The following is a 22,763-nucleotide window of genomic DNA, read 5'->3' as shown; positions in this document are numbered from 1 at the left end:
CTCTCAGGTGGCTCGTCCTCTGTGAGAGCAGCGCCGGTTGAGAAGCCTGCAGTCATTAGTTCCCAGCTGTTTACCTTCCCTGTTGCTGAATGCCTATGTCGTACGGATCCACAGACGTTTTAAGCACAACCACTGAGGAAAAATCCCATAGAATCATAGCATATATAACTTTCTGACCAGAAGAGGGAAAATAAAACAAAACCTACTTAATCTAGTAAAAGGCGAAAGCAAGGAGAAAGGCAGCCCAGTGTTTTTCTGTAATAATAGAAGCCAAACAGGAGGTGACACAAACTCGGGAACCACTCCCTCAGCAACAGGGAACGTAAACGACTTGAAATCCGACTTTTGTTATCAAACAAGAACACGATCCCCTTCATGCAAGGCACGGTGTTCTCTAAATCCTTCCTGTGTACTCATTTGTATTTGTAGTTTTGCCTTTGGTTTTAGCTTCCCAGTGAGCTTTGGTTAGGGCTCTCCGGAGCGTCGTAGTGTGGATTTGACGTGTGAGATGATGTCCTATCACGGCAGGAGGCTCAGGGCTTCGTGTGTCACCCCCGTGCACTCCTGGTCGTTTGGCGATGCTTGTTGATCTTCTTTGCTGCGTCCACCGACATAGAGAGTGTGTGTGCACGAGTGTGTGAATGGTTTAGGTGGTTTCTCATGGGTAGGCACCCACACGTGTTGTCCAGTCCCGCAGTGTGGTGCAGAGACCTTCACAACTGTGTCCTCTTCAAGAGTTGATCCCTTTGTCCCTATGAAATGGCTCTCCTGATGTCTATTAGTAGTCTCTGCTCCAAAATCTGCTTGTAGTGATACAGGCACTCCAGGTTTCTTTGAAGCGTTAACGTGGTATCTCTTTTTCTAACCTTTAAACTATTGTTATGCTTTCATTGTGATCGGGTCCTGCTTTTTTATTCCATCCGACTGTCTCTGCCTTTTAATTGGGAGACTTAGACCACTTATATGTAATGTGATTATTTGTGTGATTGGGTTTCAGTCTGTCATCTTGCCGTTTGGCGTTTTGTTGTTCCATCTGTTCTTTTTTCTTCTTTTGGGTTAATTAAACATTTTTTTATTCAACTTCATCTCTATGCTGTGTTTTTTTTTTGTTGTTGTTGTTTTTGTCTGGTATGTTTTACTTGTTGTTTTGGGGCTTGTATCGTATATTAACTGATCAGAGCAGGCCTGAGAGAGAACCTAACGCACACTCCAGGCGTCCTCCTGGTGTACCTGATGTCCAAGGTAAACATCTTGATACACTGTTATTATTATTGCTTTAAGCTGCTAATTATCTTTTAAAGAGATGTACACACAAGGGGAAAACATTGCCCATATTAATGTATAGTTACCATTTCCAGGACTCTTGAGTTCTGTTGTGGATTTTCATGTGGTAGATAAGTATCTCCTTCTCACCCGTGAGGTCCGTCAGTCTCTGCTGGGTCTCGAATCCTGATAGACGGATGTTCCCGTCTTGCCGCTCTGCCCTCCTGGGCTGCATCACTTCTGCTGAGACGTCTGTTCTCATCCTCACTTTGTATCTCTGTACAGAGTATGTCCTTGTGCTCTGCTGCTTTTAGGGTTTTCTCTATATTGCTGATTACAAACAATATGTTTATGATTTGCCTTAAAGTTTTTTTCATCTTTCTCACTTGAAGTCCGTGGAGCTTCTTGAACCTATAGGGTCATAGTTTTCATCAAATTTGGAAAATGTTATTTTTTTCAAGTTTTTTTTTCTTTTTTTTTGTCTATCCCTGCAGACTCCAGTCACATGTAGAACAGACTGCAGCTCATGATGGTCTTGGATGTTCCTTTTCTCAGTTTTCCTTCTTTCTTTTTAATCTTTGTTTTTCCTGTGTTTCACTGGACAGACAGTACTGCTGTGCTTTCAAGTCTGCTGACCCTTCCTTCTGCGATGCCTGTCCCATTGCTCACCCTTCCAGCACATTCTCCATTTTTTACGTTGCCCTGTTCTTCTCTGGAACTTAGATTGGAATCTTTTTATATATTCCGTCTCTCTACCTAACATGTCTTTTTTTTTTTAGCTTTAGAACATATGGAATACAATTTTAATAACTCTCAACATTCTCATTACTAATTCCATCATCTGTATCAGTTCTGGGTTGGCTCTGATTGAATTTTCTCTTCGCTTGCAGTTCATTTTCCGCAGGACCCTGAGTCCTGTGCGGACCCACCATGTCAGACCCAGGGGTAAGCTGTTCCTGTGGAGGGAGCACCGGTCAGCGTCCTGACGAGGGAGGGCTCTTGATGTGCTCAGGGATCGGCCGGAAGGCCACGGTGGCTGCTCAGAGGAATCGAAGGGAGTTGCTCTGCCCTGTTCTCCAAACCAGCTATAGGTGTGCATCTGTCGAGACTTACGATGAGATTTTACATATCTCATCTTTGAAAGTGTCTTTTTACACAGTTAGAGACTGTTAAATACTGATTATCAATCTATGAGCATCATTCGGAAGACATTTATCAAGTTCTCTCAGACTTTCCTCTTGGTATTTGCCTTGTAGAGGCCGCGACCCCACAGATTGCTGACCCTTGCCTAAGGGGAGATGGAAGCTCCTCCGTACACAGTGAGGTGGGTTTCAAAGCAGGGAGGTTTCCTCTGCGCTGGCACTTGCCTTGAGGTCTGAAGGCCCTGCTGGAACTGTAGTTCGATCTTGGAGGCTGTATCTGCCGCAAATTTGTGGGAAGGAAGTTCTTGCTTCTTATTTTAAGTTTGGACAGCATGGGACGTAGATAAAGCAAGTTGATGTTGTTTGTGATTCAGACACTGGTTGGCGGCCAAATGACTTGACTGCGGTGTTTGTTTCACATATAAATGATGTTTGCCTCACAGCTTTAGTTCGAATTCATTAAGAAGCATAAAATTTGCTCCCCCCCATAAAAAAAACAAACACACACACGTTCCAATCACGCAGTGTCCGGTCATAGTGGCTGGGAGAGGTTTCCTTATTCACAGCGTCCAGTGTTACCAGGGGGTTTCAGGAAAAGTGTCCCACCGTCGAGCCTGTGGGCTGGGGTCGGAGGGCTGGCGTCCTTGGGACAGGAGTCTGTGAAGCTGCCCCTGGCGGGCAGGTCATGGCCCGGAGGTGACAGGCGGCGGCCCAGTCTCTGTGGGGACTGGCATCCACCATTGTCATCAGGGCACCCAGCCCGCACAGAAGCCAGCGCGGAACTGCTCTGCGACCCGGTTATGTACGGACGCCAAAGTTGGAGTCTCTTAACATTTTCACATTCTGCCAAACATTTTTGGAAAATCCAGAAGCCATTCTGGGCCGCACCGTGGGCTCTCGGAAGCGGCAGCAGGCGGCCGTGGCCTGGGGCGGCGCCAGGCGGTCTCTCCAGGTGGCCCCCGAGGGCGCTGGGCCTGCCTTGGGCCGCTCTGCACCCTCTCTCTCCGCTCCGAGGCCTCGTTCCTGCCCCAGGAGGTGCCAGGTGCAGCCCTGGGGCCCCTGCGTGACCCCCCCCGCCCCAATCGCTGCACCCCCCCCCGGGTCGTCCGTGGGCGCCCCCCGCGTGCCCGCCCGCCTCTGGCCGCCACTGCGCCTCGTGCCCCTGCCCCAGCCCGGGCCCAGCACAAGCAGGTGCCTCCGCGGGTGCGCAGCAGCCCGGGACCCTGACAGCACTGGGCCCTGGTGCCAGACGTGGAGGCGGGGAGGGCCCAGGGCACCCTGGCGGCATAGGACTCAAAAGGAGGAGGTCCGGGACCTGCAGGAGGTGACGATGGCCGTCTGGTGGCAATAACTTTGTGTTGGCTTTGGCTTTGAAGAAAGAAGAACCGTGTACCAGCCTGGCTCAGGCACAAGCGACAGACCGCTGTAAGCACAGAGAACAGACAGGTTGTGGCTGCCACTCTGGCCGACAGCTAGGGCTCCCAGACCTGCGGGCCCTTTGTCGTCCCCTGGTGTCCAGCCAAGAGAGGGAGTGATGCCCCAGCCGAGGTAGAGGTAGACGTGTGCGGGTGTCGCGCAGACATGTCTGCTTACATCACTGCTCCTGCTTCCAGCTGTTTCTGCTGCAGCTCGATTATGTGTTGGGAACTCAGACCACCAGCCCATGGTAACTTGAAGCACTCACTCATTCGGCTTTTAGAAGAACGTTTTTATTAGAGAAGCAGTGCACATCAGTTGTACTTTCTAGTACATATAGTTACACAGAAGAAAAACTTACAAACGCACTAAACGCACTCTCTCAGTTTTCTGGCATTTACCTTTGCGGTTTTGAAAATACTGCAGAAGTGTTTCCAGAAGCGTTCTGCGTCTCGGTATGAGCAGGACCGAGGCAACAGGAGCTCCCACCGCTAGACACAGGATTTGTTTCCGTTGTACTTGCTGAGCATGAAACTTTTTTTTTTTTTAAGATTCTTTTAAATTTATTTATTCATGATAGTCACAGAGAGAGAGAGAGGCAGAGACACAGGCAGAGGGAGAAGCAGGCTCCATGCAGGGAGCCTGACGCAGGATCCGATCCCAGGTCTCCAGGATCACACCCCGGGCCAAAGGCAGGCGCTAAACCGCTGCGCCACCCAGGGATCTCTGAGCATGAAACTTTAAACCCGTATTTACTAAACCCTTATACACATTAAGTCCGCCTTTGTACTTTCCGCTGCATTCCAGAATCTGCCACGCCCTCTACCAGTGCAGCTCTGTTTTAATTATTTACCTTTGTAGTATTGTGTGTATCTAATGGTAAAAATGATCTCTCCCATTATAATTTCTAAACTTTTTCTTAGTTACTCTTATGTGCTTATTTCTTTTTTTGGGTAAACTTTCCAAACACTCTAAGTTCTGAAAACATTCCTTCCTATCGGAAATGTTATCAGAATTAACATTAAGTGTATTAACCAATTTTGAATTATATCTTATATCAATTATATCTTCCTAATTATTGAGTTTTCCTGTTCAAGGAACCTTGTGCGTTTTCAAATTCCTTTATATACCTTAATAATAACTTATAGTTTTATTCATACCGATCCAACATACTCCTTTTTAGCCTATGCCTGGACTTTTATTTCATTTCTGTGGTTATTATTGCCGTGATGAAAGTGAGCTTTGCTCCCGACAAGAAGAGCTGTTGGTCTCTTGTATCACACGAGTGATACAGCATCACGAGTCTCTGCGGTGCCTTTAGTAGTTGTTCCATGGATTCCTTCGCTTTTTCTAGGTTCACAACGTAGAGTACGCTTTCAGCCTTTTACCACTAGATACTATGAAGGTCTTGAGTTTAATATGGGTTATTCTTGATCAAGTTAAGTAAATTTTCTTTTACTTCTGGATTACTGAGAGTTTTCAAGTCATAGACATTAATTTGACCACATGTTCTTGAACATCTGCCAAGATAATCACCTGCTAATTTATTTCCCAGATACTGAGTGTGTGTTGTGCTCTGCACATGCACTCTTAAAAAGTTTATTATCCCTAGGAGACTATTTCTCTCTTTTTAAAAAAGATTCATTTATTTTACTTGAGAGAGAGAACAGGGGCAGCAGCAGAGGGAGAGGGAGAGTCTCAAGCAGACTCCCTGCTGAGTGCGGAGCCTGACACAGGGTTTTGATCCCAGGACGCTGAGATTGTGACCGGAGAGGAAACCAAGAGCTGAACATTTTGCTGAGCCACCCAGGTGCCCCACTATGAGAGTATTTCTAACACTGCTCTGTCTCAGGTCATCTGGTCAAAGTTGTGGTTCTCACTAACCCCGTCACTATGGCCTTAGAGTAGAAGCCCTGTTCCAAGTCATCTGAGCTCCTAAGATCCAGGATGGAGCAGCTGATATCTTTGCCTGAACCCCAGCCTCTGGACGGGGGCGGTCTCTGCTGGAGGGCAGGTCAGTCTCCAGTCCATTTTGTCCAGGCCACATGCAATGAGGGTGGACTTAGGGCAGAGGAAATACCCCTTTGACCTGATGGAGGGAACAGTTCTGTGGGCTGGACACTGGAGTTATTCCTGAGACACTAAAAGAATGACACGTTCTTGAAAGTGAAAGATTATTATTTTGAATGTACTCTATTTTTAAATTACTGCACTTACGCTTCTGTCTTTTTTCCTTTTTGCTATGTTTCAGTTCTTCACCACCAGGAGTGTTCCTTGAGAAGGACTATGAGATTTACCGGGATTATAATGTAGATGGCCAGCTTCTTCACTACAGGTAGAACCCACTGGCTCACACTTGGCCCTGGCTCCTGACCTGAGGGTGGTTTTCCTGGCAGCTCCTGGGTGAGCTGGAGAAGAATCTGGCTCAATAGGAAGCAGCTAGCTGGATGTACATGGCATGTGGGGTCCCACACCTGCCAGAGGAACATGAGGGGCTGTGGGGCCACAGCACCATTTGGAGTGGTCCCCAGGTTCATGTGGCAGCTTTCAGGAAGCTGGAAGAAGCTTGTCACTGCCCAGCCTGGGAGCCACAGAGTGTTGCTCCTACCAGAGGAGTGAGTCCCTGGGGAACCCTCAGCATGCACTCTCCCCTGGAGCTCCAGGCCACACACCAGAGTGCTCCCCAGTTGAAGCTGGGAAGATTGGTATTGATCACAAGGAAAGAAATGGACATTGGCTTCCCTTAGTCCTGGGTTGGCCCTGCAGGGTATTGCAAGGTTCCAGAGATGACGGATCCCGGGGTGCAGCATCTATCAGACTGGGTGGGAGCTGTCCTCAGCCAAGTTGTGAGTCCAGGTGGGGTGCTGTGCCTCTGGGTGGCCTAGGTGCCCTCAGCACAGACCAACAGGAGTAATACCAGCACTGGGGAGGAACTTGAAGACCTGAGGGGCCTTTGGTGGCTTGCTCAGATGGTTCCAAGATCAATCTTGGTAGTGCTGACTGGGTGGGTTTGTTGATATGGAATGGAACCTGAGCCGACCTGGGCCCACCTGTCAGGGGGTGTGACCGTGGGTGTGTTTTGTAGCCTTGCTTCCATGTGCGCTTCAGTAAAGTGGGGTCAGATGGCTGGTGAGCCCTCAGTGCCCCTGCAGGCCGGGGCAGGCCCTCTGACTTGGTATTCCCTGGGGGATGGGCAGTGCTTTAGTGGTCTCTGTCAGAGTCCCCCCACCCTGTAGGATGCATGTGCCCACCTGGTCTTTGGTGGCCTGTTGCAGCCCTGGCCCTGCTGTCCTGGGTGCCACCTGAGCTGGATATGAGAACAACATGTTGCAGTTTTAGGAATAGAGGCACTCACCCAGCCAGCGTGGGAAGAACAGAAAGCTAAAGTTTATGGACAGATGAGGGAGGAGACTCTCCCCACCACACTGTGAGCAGGGTCTGTGAGGAGAAGGGGGAGCAAAAAGGAGTTTGTCCAAGGAGGCTTGTGTCGCCCAACCAAGGTGGTATTGCTGCTCAGGACCCCTAGCAGGGCAAGGCAACGATGGGATGCCTTCTAGCCCAGGCACAGAGGTGCATCTACGGGGCAGTTGGGGGGCTGCATAGTTCAAGCTGTTTTTCATTTTTTTCTTTTTCTTTTTTTCTTTTTCTTTATATTTTTTTTTAATTTTTTTTTCATTTTTTTCTTTTTAAAGATTTTCTTTATCTCAGGGGTGAGGGGAGAGGGAGAAGCAGGCTCCCCACTGAGCAGGGAACCCCATGTGGGGCTCGATCCCAGGACCCTGGGACCATGACTTGAGCTGAAGGCAGACGCCCAATCAGCTGAGCCCCCCAGGGGCCCTTAAGTTGTGTTGCATACAGAACGTCAGACGTACAATTTCTTGTCCACATGAGCAAGGCTCTCTGAGTTCCACTCAGCGTCGTTACCGAGGCTCAGGATCTGCATACGTGGCAGCCAAGGCCCCAAGGAGGTGACGCCAGAGCAGCTCCTCCGGCTTTGGTCCTGTGCGGTGCTTGCCATTCTCCCTTTGGAAAGAGGCCGTGGAGAAGCTCTCCAAGCTGAGTGGAGTTTCCTCTCTCTCTGCTCCTGCACGTCCAACACCCGCCTCTGCCCTGCCTGCTTCCAGCATTTCCCAGTGCATGAGGGGTTTTGTTCCTTCCCTCATGGTTTTAAAGAGTCACCGGACAACCAGATAAGCAACCATTTTATTTAGAGACAAGTGGTGACTGTCTGCTAGTAGAGTGATGGGGGATCAAGGCATGGGTGAGGACAGGCTTCCTGGGTTTGGGGAACCGTAAGGAGACAGGTCTGAGGGCCGGCCAGGGAGGTCGGACCGGGTAGAAAGAGTGGCCACGGGCAGCTGGGTCGTCTGGCCGCTCAGTGATCAGAGGTGGGAGACAAACAAGAGACAGACAGCAGGGCCTGGAAACTGGGTGTAGGGCTTCAAAGAGGGCTTCCAGAAGAAGAGTAGAGCATTGGGGTCAGGTGGAGACAGAGTTTGGGGCTGTAGAAGGGCCTGGCCTGAGGATGCCCGCGGAGGCTGCCTGCACAATGAAGCCCATCGGGGGTAGGCCCCTCTTGGCTTCCGGGCTCCTACTCTCTGTGACCAAAGGCCACCTCTGGGTCCTGGGGCCCATCTTCCCAGCTGTGACTTGGAGTCTATGACTCAGAGGTGCCTGCATGGGCCTCAGGCCTGCCTTGGCAATGGAAAAAGAGACTTCAGGAGGGGTGCTCAGTGCACACGTATGCTGCAGTGCTGGGCGTTGCCCCTCAGCCCAGGGGCATTATTTTTATGGTGGAGGGCAAGGCCACGGGTCTGCCTTTCTCCTGCCTCGGTCTCTCATTTCCACCCTGACTAGATGGAACTGCTCTCAGGTCCTGGAACACATGTGTCATCTGACCAGCAGGCCTCTCACGTGCTCTTGGCCTGTCTTTCCCACCCTCCTCATCCCACAGCACAGTCTTGATCGCCCACAACTGACAGGCCACAGGGTGCCTCCGTGAGCCACAGCCCTCAGCACCCTTCACCAGGCAAGGATCATTCTTTACCTCACAGCCCCTGCAGGGCCCTGGTACCAGGACTGGATCACTATCTGCCAAGCGGTGAAAAAAAGTGCAAAAGTAATGCTTCATGCTTGCTAAGTGTTTCCTGTGTGTCAGTACTGAGCTAAGGACTTTATCGTATGCACAGTATGGGACTTAATCCTCATAAGAATGAGTGAGGACACTGAGTCAGAGATGGTAAGTGATTTCCCCAAGCCCACAGCCAGGGAGCAACAGGGAGCTGGAGTCTAGTCCAAGATTTATGGATTCTGAGGCCAGTTGTGAGGGTTTGCTGGCCCCTAGCAAATTAACTGCAACCCTTCACTCTGCCTCCAGCAACCAGGAGAAGAGTTGCCAGGAGTGGGAGCCTGCATCCCAAGTCCTGTCACTCTCTGATTTCTCCTCAGGACAGTGAGGCCAAGCTGCTGGGCATCACTGTCATGGGCAGGGTCAGGTCCTGGCTGCACTGAGTGGGCCACATATCTGGTATGTTGGAGTAGGCTTCCTCCCAGCTGCCATGGACCCTCATGCTCTCAACCCCTATCTCACCGCATCGGCCCTCGTTCTCTGAGGCCTGCCTCTCCCAGCCCCAGTAGTGGGAAGTTATGGCCTTCTCCAGAAAGGGCCAACACCAATCAGAGGACAGAGGCAGAGGTGGAAAACTATAGAACTGGTTTAAGAAACTTTGGATTTCCACTTTTGCAGCAGTGAGTTATCTGAGACCAGCCTGCACACAGAGAACAAAACAGGGAAGATCATCTTGAAGTCATCACAGATCTACGAAGGAGTGAAGACTTGAGGGCTGAGGAGGGACCAGTGCAGCCCAGCCACATGTGGTACTGCCTCTCCCTCCGGACAGTTGAGAGGCTGAGAAGCTGAGCTGACCACTGGGTGGTTCCATGGCTCCAAACATCAGAGTTGAGAGGCCACAAAAAGGAGCCTTAGTTACCATTCCATGTTCCCACTTGGACTCCTGAAAGGCTATACTGAGGAGCAGGATGAGCCGTAAGTAGACCGACCCTCAGACCTAAGCCTCAGACCTAAGTCAGCTTAGTCCTAGGTGAAAGTCAAGCTGTCTGCCCTCTCCTCAGCTGCCTGTCAGAAACAAAAATAAATCCAGAGCCTCAAATAACCTCTTCAGTTTTTCACCTGAATCTCAGTCTAAAATTGTCTATGTAGAAAATCCCAAAGAATTGACAAAAAATTCTAAAACCAATAAGTAATTATGGCAAGTTTGCAGGATACAAGGTAAGTTTACAAGTCAGTTGCTTTCCTATGTACAAATGATGAACAAGTAGCATTTGAAATTAATACCATTTACGTTAGCACCCCCCAAAATGAAATACATAGGTATAAATCTAACTATGTACAAAACCTAAGTGAGGAGAAGTACAAAACTCTAATGAAAAATATCAAAGAGCTAAATAAGTGGCGAGACATCCCATGTTCATGGACAGGAAGATTCAATATTGTCAAGATGTCAGTTCTTCCCAACTTACTCCATAGATTCAGTGCAACTTCAGTCAAAATCCCAGCAAGTTATTCTGTGGATATCAGCAAACTCATTCTAAAACTTCTGTGGAAAGGCATAAGATCCAGAATACCAAACACACTATTCAAGGAGAACAAAGTTGGAGGACTAATACTACTCAATTTGAAGATTAACTATAAAGCTACCATAATGAAGACAATATGGTATTGGCAAAGAATAGACAAATAGATCAATGGAACAAAAGAGAGCCAAGAAATAGACCCGTAAAACATAATCAATTGATTTTGACATGGGGCAAAGGCAATTCAGTGGAGCAAAGATGGTCTTTTCACTAAATAGAGCTGGAACAACTGAACATCCACATGTAAAATGAATGTAGACACACTTTTACACTCTTCAGAAAAATTAGCTCAAAACGGATCACAACCAAATGTAAAACACAAAACTTACTCTTAGAAGATGACATGGGAAAAAAATGTAGGACACCTTGGGTGTGACAGTGATATTTAGATACAGTATTAAAGGCTCATCCATGAAAAATAATTGGTCTTCATTAAAATTAAAAATTTTGGGACACCTGGAGGGCTCAGTGGTTGAGCGTCTGTCTTCGGCTCAGGTTGTGATCCCAGGGTCCTGGGATCGAATTCTATATCGGGCTCCCCACAGGGAGCCTGCTTCTCCCTCTGCCTGTGTCTCATGAATAAATAAATAAAAATCTTAAAAAAAATCAAATCAAAAATTTGTGCTCTGCAAAAGACAGTGATAGAATGAGAAAACAAGTCACAGCCTGGGACAAAGTATTTGCAAAAGCTACATGTGATAAAGGACTGTTATCTAAAATATGCAGAGCTCGTGACCCTCGACAGTGAGGAAACAAGCAACGCAGTTTAAGAGTGGGCCAGAGGGGATCCCTGGGTGGCGCAGCAGTTTAGCGCCTGCCTTTGGCCCAGGGCGCGATCCGGGAGACCCGGGATCGAATCCCACGTCGGGCTCCCAGTGCATGGAGCCTGCTTCTCCCTCTGCCTGTGTCTCTGCCTCTCTCTCTCTCTCTGTGACTATCATTAAAAAAAAAAAAAAAAAAAAAAGAGTGGGCCAGAGACCCTAACAGACGCCTCAGCCAAGACGACACACAGATGGCGAAGACGCTCATGAACAATGCTCCGCATCCTGTGTCATCAGGGAAATGCAAACGAAGACACGAGATCCCACGACACACCTGGTGCGGACCAGGGCCGGAGAGCAGAGGCAGTGGCGCTTCACGGGACGGTTGGAAGATTTCTCACAGAACTGAATGTGCTCTGACCACATGATGCGGCACCTCGTCCCGGCGGTTACCCCGAAGAGGTGGAGACCCCATCCCTTCAGGACCCGAACGTGGATGTAACGTGGATGTGCGTAGCAGCTCTGTTCACGATTACCCGGAAGCATCCAGACGCCCGTGGGCAGGTGGACAGATGAACCGCGGGCCGACCCACGGCACTCAGAGGACAGGAGCTTGCGCGGGGACCACGTGGGGGAGGCTCGGCACGCGTCGGGGTCACAGAAGCCCGCCTGTGTGACTCCAGGTCCGCGACGTTCTGGGGACGGCAACACCGTGGAGGCAGATGAGGGGTCGAGGGGCGGGGGGGGGCAGTCAGCGCGGAGGGTCCAGGGCCGCGAAGCTGTCTGTGTGACCCCCCAGTGCCAGGACACGTGCAGACCCACAGAGGCCCGGCCCCTGGGGGAGCCCTCGGCGAGCAGGGCGCCGTGCGGCGAGGAGGCCTCGTGGCCATGGACCTGTAGGGTCATCGGCTGTAACGAGTGCACCGCTCTGGGGGGGTTGATAACTGGGCTACTGGACGTGAGGAGGGGGAGGGAAATCTCTGGATGTTCCCCTCAATTTTGCTCTGAAAAGCAGTTTTTCCATCTTTGCTCTGGAAAGCAGTTTTCCACCTGTGCCCAGGGGCCGAGTGTTGTGTGTGTGTGAGGGCAGAGTCTCGGGCAGGGAGTCCGCCTTGGAGCTCGCAGGCCCTTCCGTGGTTGAGAAGCAGACCCTGAGAGGCAGAGGTTGAGGGGCCACAGGCGGGTGCGGGACCAGGAGTGGGGCCTGTGGGGGAAATCAGATCGACTCCGGAGTCGGGCCTCCGGCTCTCATAGAACTAGTTGTGTGCCTGGTCCTGGGGTGACCAGAGCAGAGCCCCCCGCGCAGGGAGTGTCAGGACGGGCCCTGGGGTGGGGGTGGCAGGCCGGGGGCACGCGGCCTGGGCAGGAGGCCGCCTAGGAGGCTGCAGGGCTGTGTGAGGACGGGAGAGCAGCGATTGCAGGCCGCGCCGCCCAGGTGTCGGGCCCCACGGTGCAGGGTGCCCGGGCCGCTTACAGGGGCTCCCGGCGGCTGTTGGGCCTCTTGGGCTCTGACGCCAGACGCTGCGGGGCCCGGGCTGGTGAGTGGAGGGATCGGGCTGGTGGCTGGGCACAGCTGCACCTGTCCCCACCCAGCGAGTGACCGCGCCTGTCCCCGCAGGACCTCCTCGCTTCGGTGGAACTCGGGCACCAAGGAGCGCATGCTCATCAAGGTCGCTGACCGGGAGCCCAGCTTCCTGGCGTCGCAGGGCAACGGCTACGCCCTGGAGGGCCAGGCCGGCCGCACCCGCCGGCCGTCGGGGGGGCCGCACTCGCCCAGCCTGCAGCAGTTCGCGCCGGAGCCCGACGGCCCCGTGTTCTTCCCCGAGCGGAGGCCGTCGCCCTTCCTGAAGAGGGCCGAGCTGGGGAGCTGCTCCCCGCTGCTGGCGCAGCCGCGCAAAGCTGCCGGCGACTCGCAGCCGTCGTCCCCACGCTACGCCTATGAGCCACCGCTGTACGAGGAGCCCCCCGTGGAGTACCAGGCGCCCATCTACGACGAGCCCCCCATGGACGTGCAGTACGAGGCCGGCGCCTACCCGGCCGGCTCGCCACAGCGGTCCCCGGGCCGCAAGCCCACCGCCTTCCCGCCGTCGCCCAAGCAGGGCCCCGCGTCGCCCTACCAGCAGCTGGTGCTCACCCGCCAGAAGTGCCCCGAGCGCTTCCTGAGCCTGGAGTACAGCCCTGCGGGCAAGGAGTACGTGCGGCAGCTGGTGTATGTGGAGCAGGCGGGCGCCAGCCCCAAGCTGCGGGCCGGCCCGAGGCCCAGGTTCGCAGCCAGCCCCGGCGGCGGCTCGCTGCCCCTGCAGCCCGGGCCCTGCCCGCTGCGTGGCCCGCGCCCGGGGGCCCCCCCGGGGGACTACAGCAGCATGGAGGGAGCCGAGCTGCGGGCCGCGCAGGATGATGCCATGTCCTGGTCCAGCCAGCAGGACACCATGTCCTCCGGCGGCTACTCGCCGGGCACACGCAAGAGGAAGAGCAGGAACCCGTCTCTGTGCCACGGCCCCGCCGACGGCCCCGGGGACCACGATGTCCTGGGCGAGCAGCCGCCGGCCGAGGAGCGGGCGCCGTGCGGCCCCGGCCTGGGCGCCGGGAAGCGAGCCGAGGGCAAGACGGCAGAGGCTGAGCCGTTCCTGGCGCAGGCACGCCTGGCCTGGGAGGCGCAGCAGGCCCACTTCCACATGAAGCAGCGAGGCAGCTGGGACTCCCAGCAGGACGGCTCGGGCTACGAGAGCGACGGGGCCGTGCCGCTGCCCATGCCTGGGCCTGTGGTGCGCGCCTTCAGCGAGGACGAGGCCCTGGCGCAGCAGGAGAGCAAGCACTGGCAGAGGGGCGCCTTGGAGAGGCTGGCCTTCCCCCAGATCCTCCTCGAGAAGAGCGTCTCGGTGCAGACCAACCTGGCCTCGCCGGAGCCCTACCTTCACCCCTCGCAGGTAGGGAGGCGCTGCCGGGCTCCCGGGGCGGCGGGGGGCCGGGGCTGAGGCCGGGCGTGTGCTAGCCAGTCACCGGGGGCTCAGAGGCCCCGCCCTGACGCCATCCGGGCCACGGACGCAGGGGAGTCGGGGCTGGCGGGCAGCCCCCGACCTCGGGGCCGCTGAGCCTCTGGCCTCCCGTCTGTGACCGGGCTCCGGGCGAGGCGCCCTGCAGGTGTGTCAGGGGCCCCCAGAGCCCTTCTGCAGCCAGGAGGGGGCGGAACCTCGTGCTGCAGCTGGAGCCACACAGGAGCCTGGCTTGCTTGTCCTCTCCGGTCAGCACCAGGTCGGGCATTGGCCGCTCCTCCGACTCACGTGCATCTCGGTCTGGGTCACATTCTGGAGGCCAGTGTCCTAGTGCCCCCTCCTCCCTTCTGCCCGCGGACCTCTCACACCAGTCTGCCACGTGAAGGCAAGGCTGAGGGTCCGCCCTGGCACCTGCTTAGAGCCTGCAGTGGTCAGAGGGCCTCCTGGGGTTGGGCTCCCGACCCCGCCAGGGAAGACCTGCCCAGGGTGGCCTTGGGAGGCCGTTGTCCCTGCCAAATGCCTGCGCAGGCTAGAGAGCTCAGAGTAGCGCTTCTGTCCAGGCTGAGAAAACAAAGGGCCAGTACGCCGGTGACGCCTTGGGCAGCTGTGCTGAGGCCCTGAGGGAGGCAAGGAGGGAGGCTTGGGACAAAACGCCTTGTGGAAGGGGATGGCGTGGCCCAACCTCACTCCGCCCATGGCCCCACATGGGGATCTCTGGTGGCAGGGAAGGCTCTGACAGGGAGGGAAGGGCAGGGTCGTGGACCAGTCAGTACCTACCACCACCCCGCATGGAGACAGCCGTGTAGCACCGGTGGGGACGGCGTCCCCTGGCATCCTCCCACCCCAGACCTGTCCTGGACACCCACCACCACCGCCACTAGTACCCCTCATTTGCAGGAATAGGGAGGGCACTTCTTACTCCTCAGGGTAAAGGTTGGAAGAGGGCCTCTGTGGTCCCCTCCCCTGCCTCGTGGGAGGACACAGCGTGTGTCTACGAGGTGGGTAGACCCAGGGGAGGCGCTAAGCTCACGGCCAGCAGGGGAGGCCATACCCCTCTCCTGGCTGGGTCACGTGGAGCCCACAGCCCCTCACGGCCCCTCTTCCTTCCTAGTCTGAGGACCTCGGCTCCTGCGCCCAGTTTGAGAGTAGCCGGCAGGCCCGCAGTGTGATGCCCAGTGCCAGCTGCGTGTTCCCCACCTTCACACTGCGTAAGCCGTCCTCGGAGACCGACATCGAGAACTGGGCCTCCAAGCACTTCAACACACACACGCAGGGCCTCTTCCGACGGAAGGTGTCCATCGCCAACATGCTGGCCTGGAGCAGTGAGTCCATCAAGAAACCCATGATCGTGACCAGCGACCGCCACGTGAAGAAGGAGGCCTGTGAGATCTTCAAACTGATCCAGATGTACATGGGCGACCGGCGCGCCAAGGCCGACCCCCTGCATGTGGCCCTGGAGATCGCCACCAAGGGCTGGAGCGTGCAGGGGCTGCGGGACGAGCTCTATATCCAGCTGTGCCGGCAGACCACGGAGAACTTCCGCCTCGAGAGCCTAGCCCGCGGCTGGGAGCTCATGGCCATCTGCTTGGCCTTCTTCCCGCCCACACCCAAATTCCACTCCTACCTGGAGGGCTACATCTACCGGCACATGGACCCCGTCAATGACACCAAAGGTAAGGCCCGGGGCACCAGACCTCTCGCATCCTGGCTCTGCCACCGGCTCAGGGCAGGGCTGTGGCAAGAGCTTCCTGGTCTGCGCTGGGCAGGTTGGTGCAGGCAGGCTCTGCACCTCCACGCAGACACGTGCGTCCTCTGAGTGCCATGTTCTAGGTCCCCACTGGGAAGAATGACAGACAGTCCTGGACTGGGGTCCGCGGCCACAGGCCAACGGTTCAGGGAGGAGGGGGCTGGACGAGGGCTGGCCTCCATGTGTCAGCCAGCTGGTGCCCACTCTGCTAAGGCCTCCGGACCTGGTCACTCCGCCTGATGAGGGCAGGGAGGCCACAGTCAGGCCTGTGTACTAACTGTGTTTCAGCCATACTATGGCCTGGCGGGGTGGTCACCACAGGCAGGCTGGTGCCATCTGTCCTGGGTGGGGAAGAGACAGGAGGGCCTTGGAGCGGGGCTCCTGCGAGCAGGGAGGAGCTGCTCTGGTGACCAGGGATGCATTGACCCGGCACCAGGTCTGGCAAGACTGGCAGGCCATTGGGGCGCTGCAAGCTGGCCTGGCCCTGAGCCATCCCGAGAAGTCAGGTGTGGAAGCAGCCACATTCTGCCAAGGGCGCCTGAGGGCCGTGAATCAGGTTTGTCTGGCCCCAGATCTGGTCTCCTTCGGGGAGGACTCAGGGCCCCGGTCCTGCTTCTAGATGGTGCCAGGCGGGGACAGCCCGAGCCTGGGGCCACAGGCAACACCTGCCCCTGCAGCAGGCTGTCCACCACCCAGTCGTGGGCATTCACAAGGCATCGCCCTGGAACCAGCATCTCGATACATACGTGTGCACATACGTGCACACGCACATTATCTGGCTCAGGTGCTGTGGACTCCTCGTTGAGAGTGACTGTCTGTGTTGGTCTGTCCAGGGCGTTGCCCCAGCCCGGGTGTGTGGAGCCGGGTGTGTGCACACAGTGATGGGGCTACAGCTGCCCCGGCAGGGGGAGTCCTAGGGAAGGTGTGTCCAGTACACGCACCGTCAGCCCATCAGCCATGGGGGGGCCGGATCTTAGAAGCCATGGGATTTTCAGTTGTTTTTTTTGTTTGTTTGTTTTAAGATTTATTTATTTTGAGAGAAAGAGAGAAACAGCTGAGGAGGGGAGGGGCACGGGGAGAATCCTCAGGCAGGCTCTGCTAGGAGGCGCCCAGTGAGGACCTGATCTCACAACCCATGAGATCGTGACCAGAGCTGAAACCCACAGATGGATGCTCACCCAGCGGAGCCGCCAGGCGCCCCTAATTGAGGCATGTGGTTTTTTAAGCAAGGTCACTGAACACGGCAGAGGGCGTCCCAGGTGGTTTCCCCCATGTGCAGAACACGCAAGCTGGTGGGTGGCCTCAGTCAGCCTTGGTCTTCCTGGGCCTTTCCAGGAGGAAGTGAACCCCCATTAGCTTCATGGTTCAGCCTGTTCCACAGAGGCCTTGAGGTGTGTGTCTACTGCTCAACACACAGCCCCTGGGGGCTCAGGGAGCGCTTGCCAAGTGACAAGGTGAGTGAGCAGTGAATGGACGAGGCCAGAGGCTCCTGAGGCCATTCCTGCCAGCGCGCTGGGACTCCTGTGGGGAGCTTGAGCTCAGGCACCATGCAGGGCCAAGCAGGACACTCCTTATGGCGCAGAGGTTTGTGGGCTTTCCTCCTAGTGTCTGCACTACGGGGATGGGCATGGCGTGTATGAGGAATGGGTGGTCAGTTGGACGTGTGTGGCTCTGAACATCTGCCCACACTGAGGGAGGCCCACGTGGTCTCAGCCCGCAAAAGGAGATTGGGTCTCTGTGGTCCCACCAACAGGAGCCTGCTTCTAGGCTCTGGGATCTGATCTCACGTGTATAATACAGGGCTGCCTTCCAGCCAGAAAACAACCCCTGGACCATTGCTGGGTGGGCATCTGTTCTAGGCTGTGCTCAGTGTGGAGCCAGTGGAGAGGCCGGTGCTCCCTCCCACAGGCACATCAGGAACAGGCGTGCTGCTGGCTGGTGTTCAGGAAGGCAGGTCCCATCAGCCCACAAGGATGGAGCCTGTGCTTGCGGAAGGAAAATTGCAGCCTCTCAGGGTCACTGAGCCCAGCTCCCGAGTGACACTGCACCCTGAACCGTGCTGCCCAGGCCTCAGGGAGCTTTGATTTCATCTTCCAGCACATATGTGACATCTTCTGTGTGGTCACTATCACAAGGGACCAAGGCTCCAGTGAACCCTAGTTCACCTGTCCGCTAACCCCCAGCTTAACCTTGTCCTATACACAGTCACGCCTTTGTGCCAGCCACCAGCAGGCTGCTTTCACAGCTCGTCTCATCAGGCCTTCCCTCGCAGGCTTTCTGCAGACACCACGGACGGCAGCTACCCCATGTGCTCCTCGCAGCAGCACTGTGGACGGTGCAGACCCTAAGGAGTTTCCTTCACCCTTCATGTGTTCAGTAAGACGTAAGGTTTCCATGTAGAGGTGTCAGATGGAACACATATATTTACTTGGAATCTACCTCGATGTCCTGCCAAATGAACACGGAAGTTATTATTTATTTGTTTATTCGTTCATTCATTCATTCATTCATTCATTCACTGGCAGAAGGAGAAGCAGGCTCCTCAAGGGGAGCCCAATGCGGGACTTGATCCCGGGACTCCGGGATTATGCCCTGAGCCAAAGGCAGATGCTCAGCCGCTGAGCCACCCAGGTGTCCTGGGAAGGAATTTTTTAAAGAAGAGGAGAAGGGGCTTGGGAAATGGTGCAGCCACTGTGGAAGACTGTTTGGCAGTTCCTAAAAAAACTGGAAATAGAATTACCATAGGGCCCATCACTTCCACTTCTTACCAAAAAAATTTGGAAACAGGGACGTGAACAGATAGATACTTGTACAGGTTCATGGCAGTATATTCACAACAGCCCAGAAGTGGAAGCAGCTCAAGTGTTCGTCAGTGGATGAGTAGATAGATAAAATTTAGTCCATCCACACAATGGAATATCATTCAGCCTAAAAAAATGTAGGGAGTTCTGACACATGTACAACATGGATGAAACCAGAGAACATTATGTTCAGTGAAATAAGCCAATTCAAAAAAGTACTGTGTGAGTCCACTCATACAAGGCCCCTAGAATATTCATATTCATAGAAACAGAAAGAATGGTGGGTGCCAGGTGCTAGAGCAGGGACAGCTGGAGACTTGTTCATTGCCTACAGAATTTCCATTTGGCCTGGTGAAAAAGTTTTGGAGATGGAGTATGGTGATAGTTGCGCAACAGTAATAATGCACTTAATGCCACTGACCTGTATAATTAAATATGGTTCTAATGGTAAATTTTGTACTTTTTACCAGGTGTATATTTTACCACAATAGAATGTGTATTTTATGTATACTTTACCACGATAAAAATAAGGATACCCACAAGGACAAAGAGAACGAACACTGTTTTGGAAGCTGAAAAGTGCAGGAGCGAGTGGTGGGAAGCTGACTTATTCAGGCCAAGAAGGGTGGATCCCAAGCAGTGACAAAGCTCAGAAGCTGAAGCAGGTAGCAAACCCTTAAAAGCTCCACAGTGGGTAGAGCCAGCTTTCTCTAGCAGAGGTTTGGAAGGTGTGTGGTCTTGAAGCTGAAAACAGAGGACTGCTTGAAAGTCTGTTTAAGAAACAAAGCAGCTACCGTAGAGTAGGCAAGAGCATAGATTCTCGGCCAGAGCATTTGGACTCCAATCCCAGCCATTTTCAAGACAGGTCTCAATAAATGGTAAAGAAGGCAAATCATAGAAAGTGTCACAACAGAATTGACTTAGTAATCAGTAACACAAAGATATCTGGAAAATCCCCAAGTACCTGGAAACTTTTTTAAAAGCGTACTATTGAATAGCCCATGGGTCAAATAAAAAGCTATGGGGAAATTAGGAAGTATTTTGAACTGAAAGAAAATGAAAACAAAACATATGAACTGTGGGATGCAGCCACAGCAGTTGTTAGACGGAGATTCATAGCATGTGAATACCTGTGTTCTAAAATAAGATCTCAAATCAGGGGCCTCAGTTCCTATTTTAAGAAACTTAAAAAATAAACCAAAAGCAAGCAGAAGAACGAAAATAATGAAGATCTAAGTAGAAATCAGTGAAGGCGAAAACAGAAAAACAATGCAGAAAGTCAGTGAAACAAAAAGCTAATTGAGAAGATTGATAAGATTGATAAATCTCTAGCCAGACTGATCAAAAAGAAAACATAAATCACCAATATCAAGAATGAGAGATGATGTCACCGCAGATTCAACATGCAAAAGGATAATAAGGAAATATTATGAACAACTTTATGCCAGTATATCTGGCAGTTTAGAGGAAATGGATTCCTTGAAAGACACAAACTACCAAAGATCACTCCATAAAAAATAGACAACCAAAACCACGTATCTATTAAGGAAATTGAATTGGTACTTAAAACTTTCCCACAAAGAAAAATAAAGGCCAAAATGGCTTCACTGGTGAATTTTACCAATTACAGCAATTCTTTACAAACTCGCTGAGAAAATTGAAATCAAGGGACTATCTCCAAATTTATTCCATACAAAAATTATAAAAGGACATTACCAAAAAAATGAAAAACACGGACAGTATCCCTCCTGAACATAGAACAGAAATTGTTAACATTACTTAAGCAAATGGAGTCCAACCATGTATAAAAAAAGATAATGTATCTTGAGTGAGATTTATCTGAAGAATGAAAAATTGGTTTCACACTAAAAAATCAATCCATGTAATTCGCCAGTAAAAAAGAAAGATTATGTGATCATCCCAGTAAGTGTAGAAAAAGTATTTGGCAAAAATCCAACATTTCCATTCCTGATAAAAATTCTAAACAAACTAGGAACAGAAGGGACCCTCTTCAACCGGACAAAAGGCAAATATTTTTTAAGACCCTACAGCACCCAAAAGAATGGAAAATGAGAACTCAGATACCTGTACACCCATGTCCATGGCAGCATTATTCACAATAACCGGAAAGTGCAAACAACCAAGGTGTCCAGGTGCGTGGATAAGCAAAATGTGGTCTATCGATAAGTGGAATATTTTGCAGCCATAAAAAAGAATAAAGCTCTGATACATGCTATAACGTGGAATAACCTTGAAAAAGTTATTCTAAGTTAAAAAAGCAGATACAAAAGGGCAAACACTGTATAATTCAACTTCTATGAAATATCTAAAGTAAGCAATTCATAGAAAGATTAGAGGTTACCAGGAGCTGGGGGAGGGGGAATGAGGAGTTTTGCTTAATGGGTGCAGTGTTTCTGTTCGTGGTGATATCAGAATTTTAGAAATGTGGTGGCTGCATGACACAGTGTACTAGATGCCACTAAATTGTACACTTAAAAATGGTTAAATGGCTATATTTTTATGTTTGTATTAAATTAAAAAACACAATTAAAAAACATCTCTAGGGATCCCTGGGTGGCGCAGCGGTTTGGCGCCTGCCTTGGCCCAGGGCGCGATCCTGGAGACCCGGGATCGAATCCCACATCGGGCTCCTGGTGCGTGGAGCCTGCTTCTCCCTCTGCCTGTGTCTCTGCCTCTCTCTCTTTCTCTCTGTGTGACTATCATAAATAAATAAAAATTAAAAAAAACAAAAAACAAAAAACAAAAAAACATCTCTAGCCAGCATCATACTTTTTTTTTTAAGGCTTTATTTATTTATTCATGAGAGAGACAGAGAGAGACAGGCAGAGGGAGAAGCACGCTTCTTGTGGGGAACCCAATGCGGGACTCGATCCCAGGACCCCGGGGTCACGACCTGAGCCAAAGGCAGACGCTCAACTGCTGAGCCACCCAGGTGCCCCGGTAGCATCATACTTAATGGTGAAAGACTGCTTTCCCCCAAGATCGAGAACAAGGCAAGGACCTCCAGCCCTCCTGCACCTGCTCCACGTGATGCCAGAGGGCCTAGCCAGTGCAAAGTCATGGAAAAGAAATAAAAGGCATCCAGAAGGGGAAGGAAGTGTGCAATTGTGTCTATTCACAGACCACACAGTCTTCCACGGACCTATAAAAATACTATAGTAAGTGAGAATAGCAAGTTTGCAGGATGCAAGACCAATATATAGAAGTTAATTGTGTTTCTACATAGTAGCAACAAACTACTGGAAATGGACATTTTAAAAATACCATCTCGGGGCGCCTGGCTGGCTCAGCAGGTGGAACAGGTGACCCTTGACCTTGGGGTTGTGAGTCTGAGCCCTACATTGGCTGTAGAGATTAGTTTGAAATAAAATCTTAAAAAAATATATATCCACAGTAGCATTTAAAAATAAGATACTAAAAAAAAATAAAATAAAAATAAAAATAAGATACTTAGGGATAAGTCTGACAAAAGATGTCTGAGAGTTCTATGCTGAAAACTCCCAAATGTTACTGCAAGTCAGGAAGGCCTGAGGTGGAGAGAAATACCATATTCATGAATCAGAAGACTCACTTGTATCAAGATTTTACTTCCACCTAAATAGATGCAGATTCAACCCTAACCAAAATCTTAATAGTTTTTCTTTTTAATTTAGAAATCAATAGGCTGATTCTAAAATCCATAGAAAATGCAAAGGACCTAGAATGGCCACAATAACCTTTGAAAAAGAAGAGGGAGGTTGGTGGACTGACCATATCCTGCTTCAAGCCTTGTCATGAGCTCCAGGAGCCAGGAGAATAAGCTGTTGATGTAAAGGTAGATCCGTGGGGCAGAACAGAGTCCAAAACTCAACCGAGACTTACGTGGTGCACTATTTTGCACAGAGATGCAGAGGCACCTCCGTGAAGAAAGGGCATTGCCTCCTGCCTCTGGTGCCGGGACAGCTGGTGGCCAAACGCAAAAAGAG

At 52.1% G+C, this 22,763-nt stretch overlaps 1 protein-coding gene across 5 annotated transcripts in view; it reads left to right on the top strand.

Annotated features, from left to right (window-relative positions):
- The window catches only part of ARHGAP39 (Rho GTPase activating protein 39), a 90,153-nt gene that overhangs the window by 59,939 nt on the left and 7,451 nt on the right, over positions 1 to 22,763 (top strand). For 3 of the 5 annotated variants that reach the window (XR_007401775.1, XM_025450643.3, XM_025450642.3), the window contains exons 4-6: positions 6,073 to 6,156; positions 12,855 to 14,163; positions 15,341 to 15,902. Coding sequence is in view for 3 of the 5 variants with exons in the window: in XM_025450643.3 (XP_025306428.3) it covers positions 6,073 to 6,156; positions 12,855 to 14,163; positions 15,341 to 15,902 (1,955 nt within the window). In the remaining 2 variants the exon portion in view is untranslated. Of the gene's footprint in view, positions 1 to 6,072; positions 6,157 to 9,639; positions 9,868 to 12,854; positions 14,164 to 15,340; positions 15,903 to 19,247; positions 19,443 to 22,763 lie in introns of those variants that run through there. The other 2 variants (XR_007401776.1, XM_049093194.1) reach the window with 2 other exon arrangements.

Source organism: Canis lupus, chromosome 13 (genome assembly GCF_003254725.2).
Source record: "Canis lupus dingo isolate Sandy chromosome 13, ASM325472v2, whole genome shotgun sequence".
Classification (NCBI taxonomy): Eukaryota; Metazoa; Chordata; class Mammalia; order Carnivora; family Canidae; genus Canis; species Canis lupus.
Note: the sequence above shows the minus strand (reverse complement) of the source record. Positions and strands in the feature narration are given on the sequence as shown.